The 22,908-nt window shown below is 40.3% G+C and overlaps 1 protein-coding gene across 3 annotated transcripts in view; it reads left to right on the forward strand.

Moving 5' to 3' along the window:
• Nucleotides 1-22,908, forward strand: part of WASL (WASP like actin nucleation promoting factor) — a 39,278-nt gene that overhangs the window by 14,127 nt on the left and 2,243 nt on the right. For 2 of the 3 annotated variants that reach the window (XM_056847196.1, XM_056847195.1), the window contains exons 2-10: nt 4,227-4,361; nt 5,072-5,158; nt 5,973-6,069; nt 8,970-8,993; nt 12,039-12,207; nt 14,578-14,620; nt 15,553-15,706; nt 18,823-19,337; nt 20,605-20,713. In XM_056847196.1, coding sequence (XP_056703174.1) covers nt 4,227-4,361; nt 5,072-5,158; nt 5,973-6,069; nt 8,970-8,993; nt 12,039-12,207; nt 14,578-14,620; nt 15,553-15,706; nt 18,823-19,337; nt 20,605-20,713 — 1,333 coding nt within the window. Of the gene's footprint in view, nt 1-4,226; nt 4,362-5,071; nt 5,159-5,972; nt 6,070-8,969; nt 8,994-9,808; nt 10,109-12,038; nt 12,208-14,577; nt 14,621-15,552; nt 15,707-18,822; nt 19,338-20,604; nt 20,714-22,908 lie in introns of those variants that run through there. The other variant, XM_056847197.1, reaches the window with a different exon arrangement.

Raw genomic sequence — 22,908 nt, forward strand, 5'->3', positions numbered from 1 at the left:
GATGTAGAAGAGGAAGAGTTGGTTTTTATATGCCGACTTTCTCTGCCACTTAAGGGAGACTCAAACCGGCTTACAATCACCTTCCCCTCCCCACAACAGACACCCTGTGAAGTAGATGGGGCTGAGAGAGCTGTGACTAGCTCAAGGTCACCCAGCTGGCTTCATGTGGAGGAGTGGGGAAACCAACCCAGTTCACCAGATTAGCCTCCGCAGCTGATGTGGAGGAGTGGGGAATCAAACCCAGTTCTCCAGATCATTGTCCACCACTCCAGACCACCGCTCTTAACCACTATACCATGCTGGTGTAGTATAACCATGTTTAGGCTTAGCTATGCAACAGTGACACTCATTTCACTTAAATGCACATTTGACTTTTTAAAATATTAACCTTAAAATACTGTGTTACATATGTGCTCATCACTGCATAAAATTGCACATGTGGAACAGAACTTTATTTTGATTTACTTAGTAGAAGCAGCAGGCAGGACACATAGATGACATTGAAATTGTTTACGTAGCCTTTATTTGATCTTTGTACATAGCCTACACTGGATCACAGGTTTTATATACCTGTTGCTAACCTTGAGTAGTTTATGGTTAAAATAAAGTGTTTAAATTGTTGTTGCTGCTTGCTTGCAAACAATTTAGTGCTTTTCCCGGGATGGGAAGGAAGGGTTGTATTTTATGGATGACAGCAGCATTCAGTTTACTTCAAGTTTGTGAAAATGTTATGTGTCGTTGCAACAAGGATACATTGGTTTTCTCTGCAAGCAAAATGATCTTTACTGTGTGGGGGCGCTTGTTCCCATACGCCACGCTTGAGTTTCTGACTCAGCTTGAGTCCTTCATTGTATCACTTACAGCAGACCTTAAGAAATCTGGGCTTTGACTACAATAAGACAAAATTCTCACTGAGACAAACATGTATTTGAGCTGTACCACTTTATCATGGCATATGCAGATGTTCATGATTGAATGCTTCTCTACACACTAACTTCCTGTAGACAGAGCGAGTCATCAAGGCTAAGACAGAACCTGAACCCTTCTCACTGACTTGCTAGATTATGTGGAGGAAACTGTTTCTGTGGAGAACCATGAGGTGACCCACCTCAGTCTGAAGTGATGCAGCCCAGGCAAAAGTGTGTAGTGCCTCCATGAGAATTAGATCTGAATTCTCTTAAACTGAGTGATGCAAATTCTTGCTTAATTTGCCACTAAGATCTCCAGTGAGTCTACCACCCCTCGTGGCCGTTATTTTTATACTAGTAGTTCTAGTTAAAAGTTCTAATATCCAAATTATTTGGTTGCTAAAAAGAATGGGCACTTTATTTATTTACTTAATTGATACCCCACCTTTCTCCCAATTGGAATACCAAAGTGGCTTAAATTGTTCTCCTCTTCTGCATTTTTATCCCCAGTCACAACAATCTTTAAGCTGAGTGAGTGACTGGCCCATGGTCATCCAGCAAGCTTCTGCGGCAAAGTAGAAATTTGAGCCTGGGTCTCCCAGTTCAGCTAATATTCTAACAACACTGCTTTACAGCATAACAATGAATGGTTTTTTAGGGGGGGAAAACAAGTGAGGTACTGGTGGATATGGATAAGTGAGCGCTAGCTCATATAATGGACTGTCTCTCTCCATATGTCCCCATGTGTCAGCTTAGATATGGTTCTCCAACTGCCACCTACTTAAGACAGTTCACCCACTATCTCCCAGAGCCCGTCTCATAGCCTCCTTTTAAGGAGTGTGCTCCCTGGGGAGGTGAAGGGAGCCCTCATCTCTGGACATTTTTCAGAGGCACTGCAAGGCTTCTTTATTTGCTATAGCTTTTAATGGCTTCAGGCATTGTGGTTTTTTATTGTACCTTGTATGTTTTAAATTGGTTTTATAAGCCTCCTCCAGACAGGAAAGGTGGGGTATAAATGTTGTAACAAGTAAATATAACCTAAACATCAGAAGCTCATTCACTGCCTCCTTTGGGGAGGTGGGCTAACTTTTGCTTCCACTAATAGGGCATGGACAAAAGACTGTGGTAGCCAAGGACAGACGGGCAAGTTTGCATAGCCTTGCTTCCAACTTGTGGGTCTTTCTGTGTCAGCTGGCCTGCTTGCTTGCCCTACTGAATAATGTAGGAATGGTTGCTTTCCTTTTGGGGCCAAGCAAGGATTTATTGGGCATCCTTTGACTCGGTACATGACAGGGGCGTTGCTTTGCCTGCTGCACACTGTTAGTTAGAAGGTTGGGGCTATTATAATTGGACTGGGTCCGAGGAGTGTTTAGGCTGTAAGGAACAATAATGCATTTTGCTAGTGTAAAGGTAGAGCTACTTGGTGAGCACCCTAAGGCTTGCAATGATGAAGGGGTCTTTCCTAAAGCAGCTGTTCAGAGGCCCATTTGAGAGTGGAGAGTGGGTGCTGTGAAACAGCCTATTGTCAGTTTCTTAAATGGCTATTTTTGCTGTGTGTGTGTGTTCAACACCTCTCATCACTGGCTGATATAAACAAAACTGGTGGTTTTGCTGAATGAGTTTGGAACCGGGGTGGAGTTGCCCAAATGCTGGTAGTTGGAGCAGGCTTTCTGTTAGGAGTAACTTGCACTTTAACATTGAAGGTAATTTTATGATGCAGATAAGCCATAAGTAAACCTAGTTCCATTCACACTTTCTTTGTCTTGCGTCTTCATTCTGACATGGGGGACAAATGAACATTGAAAAGGAATTCTAGGCAAACTTTTCGGAGCTCTGTACAAAAATCTACTACTTAGAAGTCTCTCTCAAAACAAATATAAAGCAACTAGAACAAGTCTGAGGACACTAGCAATAATAGACTTCCTATTTCAGTAGTCATAATTTGTGATATATCTGAGCTTAGTGTGTGCTGACTTGATGTCTTAGAGACATGCTGGCTGCTCTCTGGTCTGGGAGGGTAAGCCTCTTCAGAATAAATCAGAAGTTCTGCCAGTAGTGTTCAGGCTTCCATGAACCTTGAAATGAGAGAGTACGAATAACATATGTGATCCAGTGTTGCAGAACTAGAGTTTCAGCAGTCTATAAATTGCACTATATAGTAGTAAATACTTGGTTTTGTAGAACAAACAGAAGCAAAACAGATAAGCAGGGGTTCAAAAACCCAGGTACCCAATACCTGTGAGCACATGAACAGTTGGTCCATGGTACCTAGAAGCAGGTGATATGTGCGAGATCTGGACACTTCCACTTCTTCCTAATTTCTGATTACAACTCACAGCTGCCTAGTAAAAGAAGGGTACCCAAGTCAAATGTTTTGACTTATAGGCAGGCTTCAGCTCTTGCATCTTTTTGTTAAGCCTTACCTAGTGAAGGTGGGGCGGGAGAGAAAAAAGATACAAACACATAAGTTGGGGGTTGGTTGCTTTGCAAATGTTCTTGTACCCTTGATAATAAGGAGTGCACTACAAAAATAGAGTTGTGTTTAATTGTTGACCTGAGGGCCTGTAATTTGAAAAATTCCACTGTGCTGAATGAATTGAATGATGGATCTTGCTTGGTTGACTTAGCATGTGTGCATGTTATGCTGTTACTGCCAAAACAAAAACCTTAACTCAGTACAGGTGGTCTCCATTGTAGTTGAGTGGGTAATTGTTCTGTATAGTGAAGGCTAACATTTAATAGCTGTCACTGGCAGGCTGAGAAGGAAAGCACTTTATGCTATTTTTCAGAGAACCTTGTGGAATTGTATTCTGTGCCAGTGTTAAGTGGTACCTCATGCAGCTTACATATAGGATTAGTACAGCATTTAGTTCTTCAGTGTCTTGAAAAAAAGGGCTGGTGGGGGGAATGGGTTTCTGAAGTCCCGAAGTCATTTCTTGATGATTGGACTTGCTGTCATCTTTGTTGCCACCTAGTGAGAAATCAGAGTAGTTCATAACCAGCGTTTTTCACCTTTTCACATCTGTGACTCACCTTCAGATTTAAATGCCATTGAACAAAGGTCACTGGACTCGTATTGACATCACTATATCTGCCTTAAAATGGTACAATCTTAACCAGATAACTGAGGTAGCTGCCTTCCTTGAATTTGTTCTAGGGGACGCTTGATTAAGAATTCCATTGCTGCTAACAAAAAACCTGCAAGTGTTAATCAGTAACTAGTGGGTGAAACTAGTTTTCTGACTTTGAGTCTGTCATACAAAAGGTGGTGGCACAATGGTCCGTTCTGAGTCCTAAAACCCTTTTTCTCTTTTCCAGACGATGTGCTCTGCAGTTACTCAGATTTATGCAGCAGATCGCAATGCCATGTGGTCAAAGAAGTGCTGTGGTGTAGCCTGCCTTGTGAAAGACAATCCACAAAGGTCTTATTTTATCAGAATATATGATATCAAGGTAAGGATCTCTGCTATAGAAGCACACAAATAGAAAGATTTTGTCAATAGGGCACAAATATATCAAGTGTTAAGAAGCAAAAATGATAGAACTGTTCTCTGCATTTAAGAAGTTGTTAAACTCTATAGGAATTAAACTAAACGGGCTTCTTTTTTGCTTGGTGCATATTGTCATCCTTAAAAAAGACTATAACTTCTGGATGCAAAGAGAGAGAACAGCATGCTGACCTTCACTTCCTGACTTTTGTGGCAGAAGTTATTACTTCTGGACAAACAAGCTGCTGTGTAGCTTTAAAAATGTCTTATCTCTTAGGCAATAAGAACAGTGAAGACAGGAAGTAAAGCTTCAGTTATGAGAACAATTATGTGTCTGTCTCTCCCTATGGACACACCATCGTTGGATCATGGCCATTCTCTTTTTAAAAAAATACAAGGCAATCCATGCTGTCGGGAGGGAACTACTGTTATGAGCTATTAATATTTGGATGGGAGGAATCTGTGCAGAACTTGTGGGGTTACCCAGTGTAGATCACTTCCAAACTCATTATATAATAACTACATAGTGCAAGTTATTAGGGAGTAATGCTGATCTGTGTCCTCAAGATAATGCCATCTCCTAGGAATCTCTGAGGTGCATGGGAAACTTAACTTTTTTGCTGATTTGTGGCTGCTGCTTTACAGTCTCAGTGTCTGTATTTCTTTTTCTTTCAGGATGGAAAACAATTATGGGAACAAGAATTGTATAATAATTTTGTATATAATAGTCCTAGAGCATATTTTCATACCTTTGCTGGAGATGTAAGTGCTCTATATTTCTTCCATACTTAATCTTTTTTTAAAACCTGGGCTTTCCCCTAAAGCTGGCAATAGAGTATCAAGTAATGTTATTTCATTTGAGACGTTTATATTGATGTTACCAGAGGTTGTGCACTGTGCTTGCGTGTACAAGAACTTCCCATTTTTGTTGGACAGATTAAATAACATAAGGCCTTGAACAGTTTCAGATGTTTTTTTCTTGATCATTCATATTTGAAAGCTTGTTGAAAACTGACAGCTATGAAGTCCACTTGCTGTCAGTGAGATCTCAGTATAGCCCAGGGCCACACTACATGATCCGTTTGGCCTCAAGCTGCAACAGCAGGGAACTTAATTCCCCAAGTGCTGCAGTGCCCGACTTGGATCAGGACCACAGCACCGGCAGAGGAAAAGTGTCACCCCCCATGCCATTTTCTTGAGCCAAAACTGCACATGGGGATGGGCATTTTTTCTTCTTTGTTGAGCTTTGCATGCAGTATTCAGTGCACAGGTAAGCCCTCAACAGGGCAAAAAGCATGCACACACGCACCACGAATATTTCAGCAGGGAAAATGGCATGGGGAATCATTGTGGTCCTGGTCTGAGTTTTCCCCTGCAGCTCTTGGACAACTAAGTTCCCCACAGCTGTCAAATAGCTGCCAGGAAAATGAGTCAGCTCAGGAAAAACCTGACTCGGCTTGAGGCAAAATGTAGTGTGTACAGGGGCTCACACTTGGCTGAGATTACACAGAATATGCATGATTATTTGCAACTGGCTAGAAAATTAATAGTCACTGAGAAATGATTGTTTTTTCAGACATGTCAGGTGGGTCTTAATTTTGCTAATGAAGAAGAAGCTAAAAAATTCCAGAAGACAATAACAGACTTACTTGGACGACGCCAACGAAAATCTGGTAAATGTACAGTTTTTGTAATCTTCCTTTGTGTATAATGTGAAACAATGTCCAGAAACAAACATCTGGGACTTAATTGATCACTCAAACTTAATTTTAAATGTAGTTCCTTGAAGGTGAAAATTGGAGACAGAAAAGATTAACTTCTAAATATTGAAAATTTCATACAAAAGGGTTCAGCTGTATGTATACAGTTGGTGAGAATGCTCAATAAGTATCAGGTGACATGGCATTCTGTAGTATATCTGAGTTCAGACTTCATTGGTAAAAGATAGCTGTTCAGATTGTGCCTGCATTCCCAAGTTCCAATAAGTGACTGGGCTTGTATTTATATGTGCAAAATAAAATATGTTAAATATGTTAATTACATACTGTGTTTTGTTTTTATGTTTGGGGCATTTATGCATGGGCTTTCAACATGAGCAGCAACCACAAGTTTCTCCCTTACAAAGTCACAGCTGAAAGCTTGACAGTAGTTTGACGGCAGGGAAGAGTAGCAGGTGGTAAGAAAGAATGGTTTAATAAGTTTTTTAATTGAAATAAAGTGAACGAAGCTTGTTGCTGTTGCTCCAGCTTTTAGTATTGTTGTCCAGTCTACTGCTTATTCCTGTTGATCAAAATATTTATAACATTTATTTTAAGTGTGGGAGACCTCATTTTGAAAGCTGTTCCTGCATGTGGCTTTTTTGCCACTGTTCGTCTTTGTAGGGGAGGGCATTCTGCACTTCTATGTCAGTAAACTAGACTACCTGCTAGCTTCCTTTCCAGTGATTAATATCAACTGTCCTGAAATGTATAAATGTACTGGTGGCCAGGTAGTGGTTTTTCTGCTATTGTAAATAGTCCCCCCCCCCCAACACACACACTTTTTGTGTAATTCTGTTGATTCTACCCATGTTTAAATTTTTGTCCTTACAGAAAAACTTTCTCCCTCTTCCTCTAAGCTTTCCATATTGGATGTAACTTAGATATTTACTTTAACTCATTAGTGTGTTACGAAAAAGGAACCGCCAAGAATTCATGGGGAACGTGAATATCTTTCCCCGGCTCTGTTTCCCCTTCATTACCACCACCTCTCAATGGAGGTAGCAGCTGCCTCAATGTCAGTGTCTATTTTGGGTTGCTAGAGCAACCCAATATGCCACCAGAAGTCCAGTGTTGTGTTTTTTAGATATTTGGACATTTTGGGGGTTCTAACTCGCAAGTTAGTGGCTTGGTTTTCCAGTGAATAACTTTTTGTACAGAAACTTTTTCTTTCAACCACCAGATGGCGTTCTAATTCTGTATTGTAGCCTTGGAAACAATTCTTGCTGTAGAATTTGCAGTTAGTAAGATGTTGGGCACTTTACACACAAGACGTTTGTAGATTTAATGGTTTATGGCTCTAATTTCAAATTTCAAAATAGGAAAAAATCTGATATCCTCTTGACCCGGAGGTCTTTGGTTAGTAAAATTAATATTAACATATATAGTTGCCAGATTGAAATGAAAGTTGTAATGAGTCAAACTTTCTACTAGTTTGACATATGAACATGACAGTTTCATTTTCTGTAGCTTGCTGGTGGTTTGGCTGAGAAGTAGCAGATGTACCGTGTGGCTGTAGGTTTTTTAAAATTTAGATATCCTAAAGTTTATTATGTGCAAATACAATATTACATTGGTTTTAAAATGTGTATTTTAAAGTATAAAATCATATCTAATGTTCCTGTGTACATCATTTCGGCTGGAGGAAAAACATACAACGTATGTATTTACCATACAGCACATATAAGTGTAACAAAATATGCTGCATTTATACAAAGTCATCCTGTATTGCAACCACACATACTCACCAACATTTCTTTCTACCATTATTAATCTCTTGTGTTAGTACGGTTAGTCTTAAATCTAAAATTTGAGGCTGAATACTTAAAAGTTAGGGAATGCAACGTACTTTTATTTTCCTTACAAAAATGTACACCCTTTACCTTCCTTTCTTTGCTTTTGAGAAAATGTATCTTTTAATGATAAACATCCTCAAATGTTGGATGATAGTGACTCTAGAAGCATTCCTCTAAAACTCTAGCAATTAGAATTTATTTCTGCCCGTCTGCTGTTTTTCTTTCTCTTTTTGGTCTAGAATGACATATGCTCAGTGGGTTGGATCCTACCATCTGTGAATGGAAGGTGTTTGTGGAAGTATCTTCCTGACTTTGCTCTTCTGCAAACCTTTGCAGCTTGTGTGTGTGGGCGGGTGGGGGGCTCAGTAGGAAGAACTGGAAATAGGGCTGCTCTGCTACTTTGTTGAGTGGAAGAAGGTGATTTTGCCTTATTACACATTCATCTTGGCACCTCTTCTTCTCTCCTCCCCCCCCCCCCGCACCACTTAAGAGGGTCTCAGTCACCATCAGAGGTTTTTCAGGGCGCCCAAAATGCTGCTGGGGACATGATCTGGGCGCAGAATATATTTACATAATAGAGAGCTTTTTGAAAGACTAAGAGCATGTTTAAGATGCGGCTGGGGGTGGGGGGACGGACGACTGATTAGCAAAGTGTCCTGGATCTCTGACCTTTTTGAAACCAAGTATGACTTTCAAGAAATCATCCTTAATAGTAAATTTACTCTTGGCCTAGCACATTGAATTGCACTTTGTGTTAAGAGCCTGGCTCTGTAAGTTTGTGTACCACTTGAGCAATCACAGGCCAGCTGGGAGATTTCTTGGAAGATTTGAGGTCATCCACTGGCCATTAGAGGATATTTTTTGTTAAAATGAGAGGGCAGGGGAGTTAACTTTATTTCAGCAGTTTGAAATGTGACCTACATTTGCTTAGTAATAACAAATCTCTGGAGAAAAAAACTATGACATGTTTTAACGTTCAGCTTCATGCCTAAATGAAATACTTTTTTTTCTTTTTAACAGAGAAAAGGAGAGATCTACCAAATGGTAAGATTTTCCTTGCATTAACTATAAACCGTCCAATGCCTTTCTCTTTAAACATTTTCACTTAATTCCTAGCTTTAGCTACTCACTAAAGAGCCTCACTGTCTATGACCTGACTTGTATTTCAGTGTGTAAGTGAATGCTTATGATGTAGCTATAGGGCCCCGCTCAGTAAAAATTATACAATAAAACTATTGTAAGAAAAGCACAGACAGGGCCATTAGAGCAGGGCTAAAAATGAACAAAAGTCAACATCGCTGAGCAAATGTCCAGATCCTAGAGACAAATTGCTTGCTCTTAGCATATGCTGATGTTAGAATGGTTTTCAAAGCTGATTATCTATCACTTGACTTGAGTTACTGCCATCAGGCTATCTGCAGAATCTGTGCACATCTTTCAACTACTGTATTTGCAGTTTTTTTATTTACCCTTGTATTTTTAATACCTCAAATGGATGGTAAATGTCTTTGAAATGAAAGCACCATTTTGTTACAAGGCTTTCTTAATGTTGCATTGTAAAAAAAAATGGTACAATTAAACAAATTGGCATTAAGGGTTATATAAAATGCATTAGCCTGTAATTTCCTGGGATTTGTGTCTTTATTCTTGTTGGTAATGGAAAAGTCTCTCCAGAGTGAATCAGTTAGCCATGGTTTTGCTGACCTTTCATCATAACGGTTGGGATGAAAATGGGGATTTATCAGAATTAGGGTGTTTTAAAAAAAATAAAAATCTTGCCCAGAATGATGTGGACCACTTGCGCTTTAATTCAGAAGCTAGAGTCTGGTTTAATCTGTAGCAGGCTCCCCACCAGCAAGGCAGCACTTGAGGAATATACAGAAGTTGCACGAACGCTGCCATGTTTTGTACTACATTTTCTGGAAAGTCTTCTGAAGACATACCAGATATCAAGATCAGTGGATGCTTAGGGCCACTGTATTGTCAAGTTCTTCCAAATGATGACCTTTACAGGCCCTTTTCATCTTCACTCATTGAGCTGTCAACAGCTGATGGGGAAGGTGCCTGTGTTATGATGGGGAAAATTTTGTTGGATATAAACATGGCAGTGTTGGAAGACAATGGGAGTTCTTCAGATGATGCACGTCTACAGATTAACGGTAAGTATGGTTTTTCATAGACTGCGATGAGCACAGCTGTTCAAGGGGTAGTAAAATAGGTTAGAAATAAGGGTTTGGGGGGAAGAAGTCTTGGACAATAAGATCACCAGATCTAAAGTATTAAACTTTCTATGAGAAAAAGCATCAATTTTGACATGTTCTTTAATGTGCAACACACATATGATTAACATTTTCCTGAATATAAAGCACTGGGGAGTTACCATTAGTGTATTTTGCCATTTCATTAATCAGTATATGACAATCAAACACACTGAAGAAACATAGACTATGTTTGCTGTGGAAACTTCAGTTAACATTGAAAAACCTAACCTAGCAATCTGCCTGTGTTATGAGATAATAAGGCAACACTATAATACCATAATCAGTGACCGGCCCTCTGCTTGCTGAAACAAGTTTTTGCTTGGAACAAGATTAAACTGATAAAGGCAAATGTTCGTTAGAAAATACTTTAAAATACTTTGATGGGTGTGAAAGGCCAGTTGACAAAATGACAAAAATAATTAGTAATAACTGGCCTTGCATGTAAGGAATAACATTGTTACAGTATTCATAGAGGCAAAATCTAAAGTTCTCAAGTATTGTAACTTAGTAATGAGGTGGAAGACTATTAAATTTAGACTACCTGTTTCTTGTGCTGCAGTGTAACATTTTACAAACACTCTTTCTCTCTACTTATATCCCACCTTTCTTTCATCATGGGGCTCAAGGTGATAGGTCTCCTATTTAGGCATTGACCAGACCTTGGCTACACCAAATTTGTTGGATCATGTGACTTCTAATTATATGCTCAGCCCATTGGTGCATGGAAAACCCTACTGTACTATTTTTGTGTTTAGCCAACTTTTCAGTTCAGTCAAAACATCATTAAAGTAATGTTTTATCAAAGTGTTGGGTTGGAATGCTAGATATTACTGTGCCCTTTTCTAAAGTTTAGCGTTCTCTTTTAACCAATAGAGTTGTCCAGAACACATCCCATACTAGCTAACATGACTGCCTTGGTAGTAATTAGTCCATGTGTATATGATATTCAGATTTTGCTCTGTATCTTGTAAATCATGGAACAAACAGTTGGAGCTTGCTTGCTTAGTGACATACTATAAACATATGATCCAACGCTCTGCTCTCTTACAACTTCTAATAAATATGCAGTCTTATAATGTCTTACCTTAAAAGTGGTGCTGGTAGAATTAATACAGCTGAAACTGGCCTATAGTCGCAGTTTGCAGCCACTTCATGTATACTGTCCTTGCTTTTTCTGTGTATATATATGTTGGGAACTCAAGCTGCTAGTAGTGATTACCTAACGTGTGCATGTATGATAGAGTTTGATGTTTTGAGGGTGTGCTCCCAGGATTTGGTTCTTGCATCTGTTCACGTGAAGAAGTCCTAAGGAAAGCAAAACAAATGAAGTATATGTCAATAAAAAATGTGTGAGTCGTCAACTCACTTCCCAGCACTGAGATTTAGAGTTATTCTCTAAAGCACTTACTTGTCCACTTCACTTCTACTGTAAAGTCCAGTTACTTCAGAACCAGAGGAATTGTTCGTCTGAGAAATATAGCAGATTCAGTTTGGTTCATAAAGAGGAACATCCAGTACTGTGTTTTGAAACCAAACTAGCATAAATCATGTTATCTTCAAAATCTGTACATGTTTTGGCTTGGGAGTTTGAGCATGTGTGTGTGTGGCTGTGTAAAAACAGAAACATATATTATTGCACACCTCATGGCACTCCTGTGCTCGTGATATTCACAACACACAGCTAAAACTTTGACTTGCCATTTGGAACTTTCTCCTGAGTTTCCAAAACTGAACATCTGTAGATGAGAATGACTGAGTCCATGGAGTATAACAGAGCAGGCCAAATGAATGCAGCTCCAACACACCATCTGCATTTGTATTGTTGCAGGTCCAAGTCTACCAATGGCAACTGTTGACATCAAAAACCCAGAAATCACCACCAATAGATTTTATGGTTCACAAGTCAATAATATCCCCTATACCAAAGAGAAGAAAAAAGGAAAAGCAAAAAAGAAGAGACTGACAAAGGCAGATATTGGAACTCCTAGCAACTTTCAGTAAGAATGCCTGCTCACTGTGCAAAATGTACATTATAGGAACAAGCTGTTCAGCAATAAGTGGATTCTAAAGGCTTGGCTTAATCATACTGAATAACATACAATCATTTTTCCCTAGGTACAGGTTTCCAGTTTTGCTTTTTTCACCTGTGCACTGCTATGCACCAAGCACATGCAAATGAAAACTTGGGACTTCTGTCTACGTGTTTATTTTTATCACTTCTCAGACTTTTAATTGGCTGGATGCCATGAAGAAAAGCAGGTTCTCCATCCAGAAAGGAGATTCCTTCCCTGCAGTGGCCAGAAAGCAAACTGTGAAGACTTTTAAGATGCAGTTAGGCAGATGTTATAAAATGGAACAGCTCAACTTTAGGATTTCAGCAATGTCCTCTTATTACATAATGATGTGGAATGATTATTTTGCAGGCCCGGGGAGGGGGAGGAGATTAGGGTGCTCAGCACTAGCAAAAGAGGCAGTGAAGAAATTGCTAAAACCTGTTCAACTGTTCAGGGATGATTCAAGCCACAGCAATTGAGTGTCGGAGCCCACTGAACATTTAGTATAATAGCTATTCAGTACCCTTCCTATCTTTGCTAGAAGGTAGTTGCTTTTGATGATGTTAAATGTATGCTTACTGTAGTTGCTAAACTTTGTTTAGGCAAGCATATTCAAGTTTTAACCAAAGCAACTTCTAGTTTGCTATGTGAAGGTAGAATGTTGCATTATTCTGCCTTTCTCCTGTGACAGATAATTCAGATACTCAGAGGTTTAACTTGAGTTGGATGTCAAAACCAGGCCACTTTCAAGGAGAGGAAACGAATTCATGGAAATAAAATGCCAGATCTACTGAAGCACCAGAGTGTAACTACTTAAGCACAACATATTTGTAGTGGAAGAGCAATACAGTTAAATTAATACCTGCTTTGGCTTATTTGTTCAGTATTTAATGTAGAAAACTGAATAATTTTCAGATGGCTGTGAGAAATCAGTACATCAGTCATGGCTGACTGTTTCTGAAAATAGTAACCACAAAGGCAACTACATGGCTGTTATGTATCTGTAAATGAGAGGGGTCAATGTGAGAGGCACATGAACTCAGAGATGATAGTTGCAGGCTTTTTGTAAAGGGCTGCAACCCAGACTTTTAATTGAAAGTTGTACATAACTGGTAACAAATTCCTAATGTGGTCCTGTTAATTGCCTACTGTCTTGTAGACCTTACAGTTCGTAAGTGGTTGTGTGGATAAATAAATGTCTAAGTAGGGCTAGTTTCAGTGGGTGGCTGTGTTGGTCTGCAGTAGAACAGCTAGATTCAAGTCTAGTAGCACCTTGGAGATCAACAAGATTTTTGGAGTATAAGCTTTCAAGAGTCAAAACTCCCTTAATCAGATAAGTAGGGCTAGTGGTTTTGTTTTAGCTTTATTGTTGTCGCGGGGTAAGCCTTACATTGGTTTTTATTTATATGCAGTATGTCTTATTCATACTGGGCAGTTTAAGAATGTGGGTTTTCCACTTGTTCCTAAGGACTCTAGCATAGCTCAGAAGCTTATCAGTGATTCCTTAAAGAGCAGTCAATAATGGCACAAGGTTCCTTGAAAAGCTACTTGTCTGCCATTATTGTACACTGCAGGAGAGCGCTGAATACATAGTTTACTCACACTGGATCACAATAAGCTTTGGCTGTTGGCCTGAGTGTTCGTGCTAGAATGCACCACAGAATCCTTAGCATCATAGAAAGCTTTGACGGTGGATGTATGGGAGTTCTTGGGCAGGCAGATCAATGTAGAGAGGTTTCCCAGTGTGTGGGAAACTTGAACACCACTGTTATATTGCCACTTAAATCTTAAATGCATTCAGTGACAACTATGATTTATAATAGAGTTTAGAATTAATTTATGTTAGAGATTTTGTAGGAACTGTATCACCAAGCACAAAGAAATCAAATAAATGGTTCTTGCTGTGTCTGGCATATATCAAAATTGCAGCTTGTTTAGAAGCTGAGCTCCATGTTTCCATGGTTATCAGACATTCGAGAATGAAATATGGGTTTCACCAGTACAGAATGGCCTTTTAGAGCCTTCGGGGTGTCTGCTTTCAAAAGTGTGAAGCTCCCTTAGTTATTGTTGATGTTTTTAAGATGCAGCACTTGCAATAATCTGCTGATGCTGTCCAAATGGCATGTGCAAAATCCTATGGAACTACTTAAGCACTGAGGCTGTCTTTTTCTTATCCTAACCAGTTCTCCTCCTATCAAGTGAATAATTCCAACTTGCCATTTAATTGTTCTGAAGACTACATATTTTAATAGTTGTTTTAACCTCATCATTATCTGTACTAGATCTTCTGATTTTTGTTTTGCTTTCTTCTAGGCATATTGGGCATGTGGGCTGGGACCCAAATACAGGTTTCGATGTAAGTGTGACAAGTGAGCCTCTCAAAATTTAGCATTTTAGCATGTGTTTAGGCTTTATGTGTTTTTTAGCATGGTGTGAGGCTTTATGTGTTTTGCTTCTCACTAGTTCTGTGAATGTGTGGTTGATACTTCTGTGGAACAACTGGAATGGGCTTTTGTAATTCATACATTTTATTTATTTGTATCCTGGTTCCCAGTGGGAACCCAAAGGGGCTTACAATAGAAATAAGAGAAAAATAAAACTGGGGAAGGAGGCTTTTGAGTACAAAGCAGATCTTCCTCTCTTCTAAGTGATCTTCCTGCCAACTCCAGGATGCAGCCCTTTGGCTCTTGCCCTTCAGCTCATGCCAAAGAGATAAAACCTGTGGGGGTATCCAGGCCTTAAATACCAGTAAAACAGGAGGAGAACAAAATCAGCTAGATGTTAGGCAGCTGGTGCTACTCAGCTAGGAGGCTCTTCTGCACTTCCTCCCCTGCCACTTTGGTTCATACAGGCTTTAAAACTGCACTACAACCCTGCTTATGCTTCCTATACAAAAATAGAATTCTCACTGGAAATGAAGTATGTCTGACTATTTCTTATATTACCATGAATCACATGGTCTTGGATCTTGTGCTGCACCGGCAGAGTACTGTGCATAAATGTCAATCTTCTTGTCTTCCTGCCCTGTTGCAGTGTTTGGTGACTTCAAACCTGTACCCCAGGACATCAAGGAGGTCACAATGGAGGACTACAATGGAGCAAAAATTGGCAAAGGAGCAAAAATTTCCCTCAGCCTTCCTCCCTTGCAGTACTTAGTGCAAGTAGAAAGGATCCAAATGATGATGGATTTATTTGGCAAAATAACAGTTGGGGAAACCTTTTTCCTTCAAATACTGGTCTGTGGCATAAGCTTTTCTTTAACTCTGCAAATAACTCTGTTTCCCTTAGGTTAACAACTTGGATCCAGAGTTGAAAAAGCTATTTGATATGTGCGGAATTTCAGAGGCTCAGCTGAAAGACAAAGAAACGTCCAAGGTTATATATGATTTTATTGAAAAAACGGGAGGAGTAGAAGCTGTTAAAAACGAGTTACGTAGACAAGGTGAGTCCTTGTTTCTTCATGAAGCTCACTTATTATTCTTTTTTGTTTGTTTCAAAATATCGAAACAGTTTTCTGCAAGCTCAAACACGGTTGACAGGCTCTCCCGGTTAGCAATGGCCTCTGTTAGCAATCATTAACGCAACTTTTTTTCCCCAACCAAGTTCTATATTTCTAGAAACACTTGGGCTCAAAGCATACTGAAGTTAACCATGCTTCAGTTCTGATTTGTGGGAGCAGCATATTTATGTATCCAATGTGACAAGCCTCTGGTTTAGAAAGTGGCTTGTCTCACTTCAGCAGTAGGAACTGCTGAACTAAAAACGAGGAACACAGCTCCAGCGGATGATCTCTGTGTTTTTGGGAAGTATGTCTAATAGCCAAGAAGAGTTGCAAGTGGGAGGTCAAATTAACATACTGTTTTAGTTCAGCGTTTAGATTGTATCATCACAGAGAGTATAGCTAGCTGGTTACCTGCTGTGAGGACTTAATCCATGCCGAGCAGGCAGCAGAGGATGGAGTTGAGGAAGCAAGTGGGATTGGGGGGAGCTTCAGAGAGCATTAATATATTGTAACATTTATGATCTAGGTCCACCACGTTGGAGTGGTATGTATGAACTCTAGTCTCTGAAGTTCTTCACATTGTGGTTGCGTGTGGCACATGGTGTGTAACATTTGGACAAAATCACAGTAAAACCGAAATGGAGGCTCCGATTTACAAAGGAGCATTTGAAATACAGCCACGTTATTTGGCTGCCATGTTTTCTATTTGTTGGAATTCTTGGCAAATGAAATGTGCTGCAATCAATCACACTAACTTGTTCACTTCTGTGTTTTTTTTACACATACACCATATAATAATGTATGGTTGTTTGAAGTGTGCATGTGTTTAAGATCTTGGTTCTGTTACTTTGAAGCAAGCTGCTTCCCCCCTCTGGTTTTTCTGTTTCTATGTGTGTGTTCTAATTGCAAGTCTCTATACTTACAAATGGTGGTGTTAGGATTTGCTCCATGGCTGGCTAAATATATTGCATTTATCTATAAATGGCTGGCTTATGGCCTTTGGTGTGAGTGAACTACTTAAGACTGGATGAGTTGATGGTGACCACAGAGGTGGATTGTGTGTTGAGGGGATGGGGGAGTTTCATACTGTAGAACATGTTGTGGCCTCTTACTGCTGAGGCAGACCATCTCTTAAACTCTTTATTACACTGCAATGTTTGTTTTATCTTCCCTTTACTCCCTCCCCCCCCCCATTGTAATGAAATTCTGAAACAGCTGTGGCATAAATTTTGCGTAACAAATTTTGCTTGGAAAACCTGAACAATGTGTCAAATGTACAAACAGGCAAGTTGAATCAGCAGCATCACTTTGCTTAGCCAATTACAGATCTTCCTAAATGCATGTCTTGCCATGTGTACTTGTATATCTACATTTTATCTGAGAATTTGTTACTTGCATTTAAATATGAGTTCTCAGACTGAAAAGCAATAACATAATTTTTAAAAGCTGAAATATAAATGATCTAAGGAATAAGATCCATAATCAGCAGGACTATGTATCTAAATATGGCCAAGGCATGCAGATGGTCCTTCAGTGCTCTCCTGAACACAGCAAAGACCTGAATCTCTCATTCCCCATGGTATCTGCTTCCATAATCATGACAGAGCATTCCTCTTTTGAGGTTGCCACCAGGCTGATATGAAATGGAAAGAGCACGTTATCGCCAACTGCTCAATTACCAAGACGTAATAGATGACAGAGCCATAGGTAGTGGCAACATGGCCCAAATGTCTTTGAGCCAAATGCACAATTAGCAATACCATGGAGAATGGGTGGTATATGTTCTCTGTGGCTAACACCAGAAGTTTATCTGGTTGCCAGTCTGAGCAAGTTGTCATTTCCAGGATGACTACAAGAACAGCCCCATGTAAATGCTCTAAAACATCCAATTGAGAAGTTACCAGGGCATGTACTGAAGAGAAGCATAGTCAGTGAATCTGCTAAAATTAGTAAAATAATTATTTTGCCGTACCTTTCATACATTCTGAGCCCCTCTGTCCAAGAGCACTCCCAAACTGTAACCTTAACCTTCTGTGCAAGTGTGACCCCATCCAAGACTGGTATTTCCACCACTTCACCAGACCCAGGCCTTCCTATTTCAAGCAGTTCTGTCTTCTCTGGACTGAATTTTAGAGTCACCCTGTAGCTTCCATGTTGATCTAAGGCGCTTGATAACTGCCTCAACAGTATTACGCTGGGAATGCAAAATGAGAACCTTAAAAAAAATTTATTTGAGTCTACATTTCAGTACTATTTGGTGGCTTCAGTAGATCTTTATCAAAGGACATTGGTAATCTACTATTGATAGTATGGTCCCCATTTTAACATTTAACTCTATTCAATTTGTTTCATTATGACAAATTAGTCATCTTGGTCAGTATATATGAAAAACATCTATTATATGAAGACTTGATCAATTTTTAGTGACGCTTGAGCAGCCCAGTCATCCAGGAACACAGAGTTCTTTCCAAGAAAATATGAATTTCAAGCTTCAGTTAATGCAAACGCCAAACACATTCTGCTGCTTTCTGGATATATATTTTCTCATGAAGGCTGTGGGTTGAATCCAATGATCTTTTCCATTAAGTGAGGAGTCTTCCATCAATGGGAATTCATTAAATTCAAACATAGGAGTGTAATGGTGGTATGTTTATGAGTATAAAGATAGAATGTCACTGTCAAATATCAGTGCTGGGCTGTACAGGAACTTGATGATTGCTCCACACTAAAGATGTAGTTTGTTGCAGAGAATGCTTTGTGATGTCAGCATGATAGAATATGTACTCAGTTGGGAATTTAATATGAATGTAAGATACATTGTTTGAATTTGAGATGATAAAATATCATTGTGGCCTGTCTGGTGCTAGATAAATGTCCTTGTCATTCATACTTGGTGTAAACTGAGCTAAAAATTCCTGTAGGGAAAACACAAAGTGAATACCGAACTATTATAAAATAGCAGATTGGGTTGATGCTTTTAATTGTGAATACTTGAACTTACAAGTGTCTAACTAACCCTGGGTTTGGTGTGGGTTTTTTCTTTTTGTTTACTCCAGCTCCTCCACCACCTCCGCCATCTAGGGGAGGTCCACCTCCTCCTCCACCCCCACATAGCTCAGGGCCACCCCCTCCTCCTGCTAGGGGAAGAGGAGCTCCCCCGCCTCCTCCATCAAGAGCTCCAACAGCAGCACCCCCACCTCCACCACCTTCTAGGCCTGGTGCTGCAATGCCCCCTCCTCCGCCAAACAGGATGTATCCTCCTCCCCCACCAGTTCATTCTTCAACTGCACCCCCTGGCCCACCTCCACCCCCTCCACCCCCATCAGGTGGTTCATGTGTGCCACCACCCCCACCTCCTCCTCCACCCCCTCCTGGGCCGCCTCCACCACCTGGTCTTCCAACAGAGGTTGACCACCAGCTTCCAGCTCCTTCGGGAAATAAAGCGGCTCTCTTAGATCAAATCCGAGAAGGTGCACAGTTAAAGAAAGTGGAACAGAACAGTCGGCCGGTCTCCTGCTCAGGAAGAGACGCACTGCTCGATCAGATACGACAGGGTATACAGCTGAAGTCTGTAAGTATTGTTGTTCGTTTTATATCTTCAACTAGCAATCTTTGAACTTTCTAGCAATACAGTTTGAAATAAGATTTGCATGCCAAAAGCATATAGCTCCTTGGCAGGATCTGAATTAGTGGGAAAAAGAAAAGGGTGAATGAAGCTATGCTCAAATATAAATATATATTTGACCCACTGTTTTAATATGGGAATAAAGTTTTCCTCTGTTTTGTGTGTGTGTGTTTTTGCGTGTGTGGTATTTCAGCGGTTTTCCATTTTTTATTGTATCCAGCATTAGGCGTGTAGTCTTAGATATACTCATATTGGCTTCATTTGATTGTTACCAGCATGATTCTTTGAAATGTGGGATCCAGAAACACACTAGTGATATCAGCTGTGGCTGAAATAAGACCATTTTGTTGGAACAATTGTGTTGTAGTCTTTTGAGTTTAGAACTTGTGATTATAAGGACATTTGGAGGTGGATCCTGTTTGGGAAAATGTATTTGTTAAGGTTACAACTCTATTGCCATCAGTAGCATACAGCTGAATTTAACTGTGTTTTAACAGTGCAATAATACAAACAAAAGTAGATCATAACATTTTTGGAACCTGACTGTCTTCCTGATTCCTCCTTATCTGTTTCTTGATCATTTGCCCTTAGCAACTGGTGCATCAGCCTTTAGACTCTTTTCACAACCATCTGTTTTTAACACTCCTGTAAGGTATCCTCCCCTCTCTCCACAGAATCAGTTTGAAATAAGAAAGTGACATTGGCATGATCTGCCTACACAACGGCATGGTTAGCAAGTATTAGCATTGACACTTTGTTTACTATTGGCACAGGTTCTAAATTTCCATTTATTTTAAACATTAGGTTCCCTCTTCCAGCAAGGAAGTCTTTTAGTGAGAGCCAACCATATTTATTACTTACTACACTTTTATCTTGCCCTTCCTCCAAGAAGCCTGGTGGAGAATACATTGTTTTACCCTCTTCCGTTTTTCCCTCCACGACAACCCTGTGAGTTAGATTAGACAGGAAGAGGATGATTGGTCCCAGATCACCCAGTCTGAGTCTTGGCTTTGAAACCTAGGTCTCCTGCACCTAATCCAGCATTTCAGCTGCTACACTTTCCTAACTCTTACAACATTGAGCATATCATACCCAGCCTAGATCTGTTTTCATTTACATGAAGTTTAGCTTCAGCAGTTTTCTGCTGATCTCTCTTAAAAGGTGATGGTTAAACGTGCTGCTTTTTTATAGTTTTGCATTCCATTCTTCCAAGGTATCTGATGGCCAAGAGACTGCAACTCCTACGCCTGCACCCACCTCGGGTATCGTGGGAGCACTAATGGAAGTTATGCAGAAAAGGAGCAAAGCCATTCATTCTTCAGGTACATTGTTAAAATAGTCTTTTGCTTAGTCAATCACTACAAAGTGCAAGCTTACTAAGTTAAAAAAAAGCAATTCAGTACATTATTGCAAAAAGGCAATACAGTTGCACAGCGTGTTGTGCAATTGATTAGCATTCTTTCTCTGACAACGTATCCTGTTCTTTAGTAGAAATACAGAGTCATGTTCAGATGCAGTGCAAGGACATGTTTGTGAAACCAAGAATGGGCCCATGAGTGATCATTGAAACCTGGCTTGTCTTATCAACTCCTAGTTTCATTGCCATCAGTCTTTCCTCATCGACTCCCTGCCAGGAACCTGGCTTGGACCTCTGCCTGCTTCTTTGGGGCAAAGCCTCACTACATCAACACATTCCTTACTGTTGGCCACCAGCAACAGGGAAGCTGCCCTTGGAAATTTTTGCAATGCACATCCCACCCCCCACAGTCAACTAAAGAAACCTCCTAAGTGTCCCATCCCTGCTTGCAGCAGATACTGCTGTATGTCTTATATGGGCTACAACAGTGTCTCTTCCCCCCCCCCCAACATCACCTGCTAACAGAGGGTGTTCCTACACAGAACCTCTGCAAGAGATCATACATCTTGCCAGCTTCCACTCCTAATAGGCACCCAGGTGAATTGTTTTGAAATAAATTTTATTAACTAGAGAACGCAAGGGTCAAGCAGGAGCAGCTGTGATTTCTGAACACATGTTTGACTCTCCGAGTTACCTGGAGATTGTTCCTTATGCAGTCTGCTCTTTGAATCCTGCTCAGGAGGGCAGTGAGGCTGCAGTCCAGGGCAGATAATGAGAATGTTGCTATGACAAATTTGTGCCTCAGGACAAGACATGATGGCTCTTGGCACTATGCCTTTGTTTTGGCAGGGTTGAGATTGGGGAAGGTGGAGAGAGACGAGAGAAAACAGACCACTTAATGCCTCCTGGGACCATAGCTTTCTCACACTCTGGCTATGAAGGGGTGCATGTGGTTTTACTTTCATCCTTCTATTCCCCCCTCCCCAAACGCAGCATATGTACTGTAACAATCTGTAACTATTCCCCATGGCTACAAGCAAGCATGAGCCTCACAAAGCCCCCTTCTTGAACACTCTCATCTGGTGTTAAGGCCTGCCCAGTGCAGGCCCCCCAAAAACAGATTATTTGAACAATATGCTTGATTATTCAGCAAGAAAGGAGTTATCTAGGTATAACTGTTGGAAGCCTGGTGTTTTGTGGTTAGAAACAGAGATTGTCCTTGGCCAACCTTGCAAACCCCTTCCCCCTGGTATGCATTTACTTAAGAGTAGTGAAGTAAGGCATCTCTTAGCATCTTCAGGCCTAAGTGGTCCATGGCACCCTGAGGGAAAATGTAACACTTCTCACTCTCTGTCAGAGTTTTTCTTTCAGCGTTTCCCCAAGAAACATGCCTTTGAACCTAAGGAATATTGAGTTGGGCAATAATGCCTTAGCTTAATGTTTTTTGCTGAGTGAATGAAATGTGTGGCGTTGGAATGTAGTTAACCACTGATTTATTGTGCTACGTTGTAGAAAACAAAAATGGGGTTTTTGCACATAATCGCTGAAAAACAGTTACACGGGCGTGTTCCCTGTTAAAACAAGCAGGTATTCTTAGTAGTGTTGGTATTGATTCCAGTCACATAAACATTTAATCTTTTAGCCATCTGTGCATTAAAACATTTCAACTGCAATGGCACATAATAGTCAACAACATTCTAATTAAGCACACAATGTTTTTAATCCTTTTGGACCCACTTCTGAACTGCTTGCTACCATTGATCTGGGTCAAGTTCAGGTTAGCTTTGGGGGGTGTTAGCTCTAAGTTTGTACCATAGGCCTAGTGCAGTGTTAGATTTATGCATTGCTTTTCCAGGTGCTGTGATTTCATGTGTGGTCTGAACGAACCCACTATATTGAAATGGGCTTGTATTAGCTACTAAATACAAACGTTCTGTTAACAAAAGTTTGCTAATCCATACTACTGTAAAACTTTGCTGGCCTCAACCAGCACAGTGGATGTCATTACAGAACTTTGTTGCCATCAGCATAATTTATTCAGGAAGCTTCAGTGCTGTGCTGCTTCTCAACTGAATAGCTTGCTTATCTGTAAGAAGCATATGGGAAAGGGTAGGGATGTTACAGATGCTTTTGAAGACTCATTAAAGGTTTTTGAGCCTC

Source organism: Euleptes europaea, chromosome 3 (assembly GCF_029931775.1).
Source record: "Euleptes europaea isolate rEulEur1 chromosome 3, rEulEur1.hap1, whole genome shotgun sequence".
Classification (NCBI taxonomy): Eukaryota; Metazoa; Chordata; class Lepidosauria; order Squamata; family Sphaerodactylidae; genus Euleptes; species Euleptes europaea.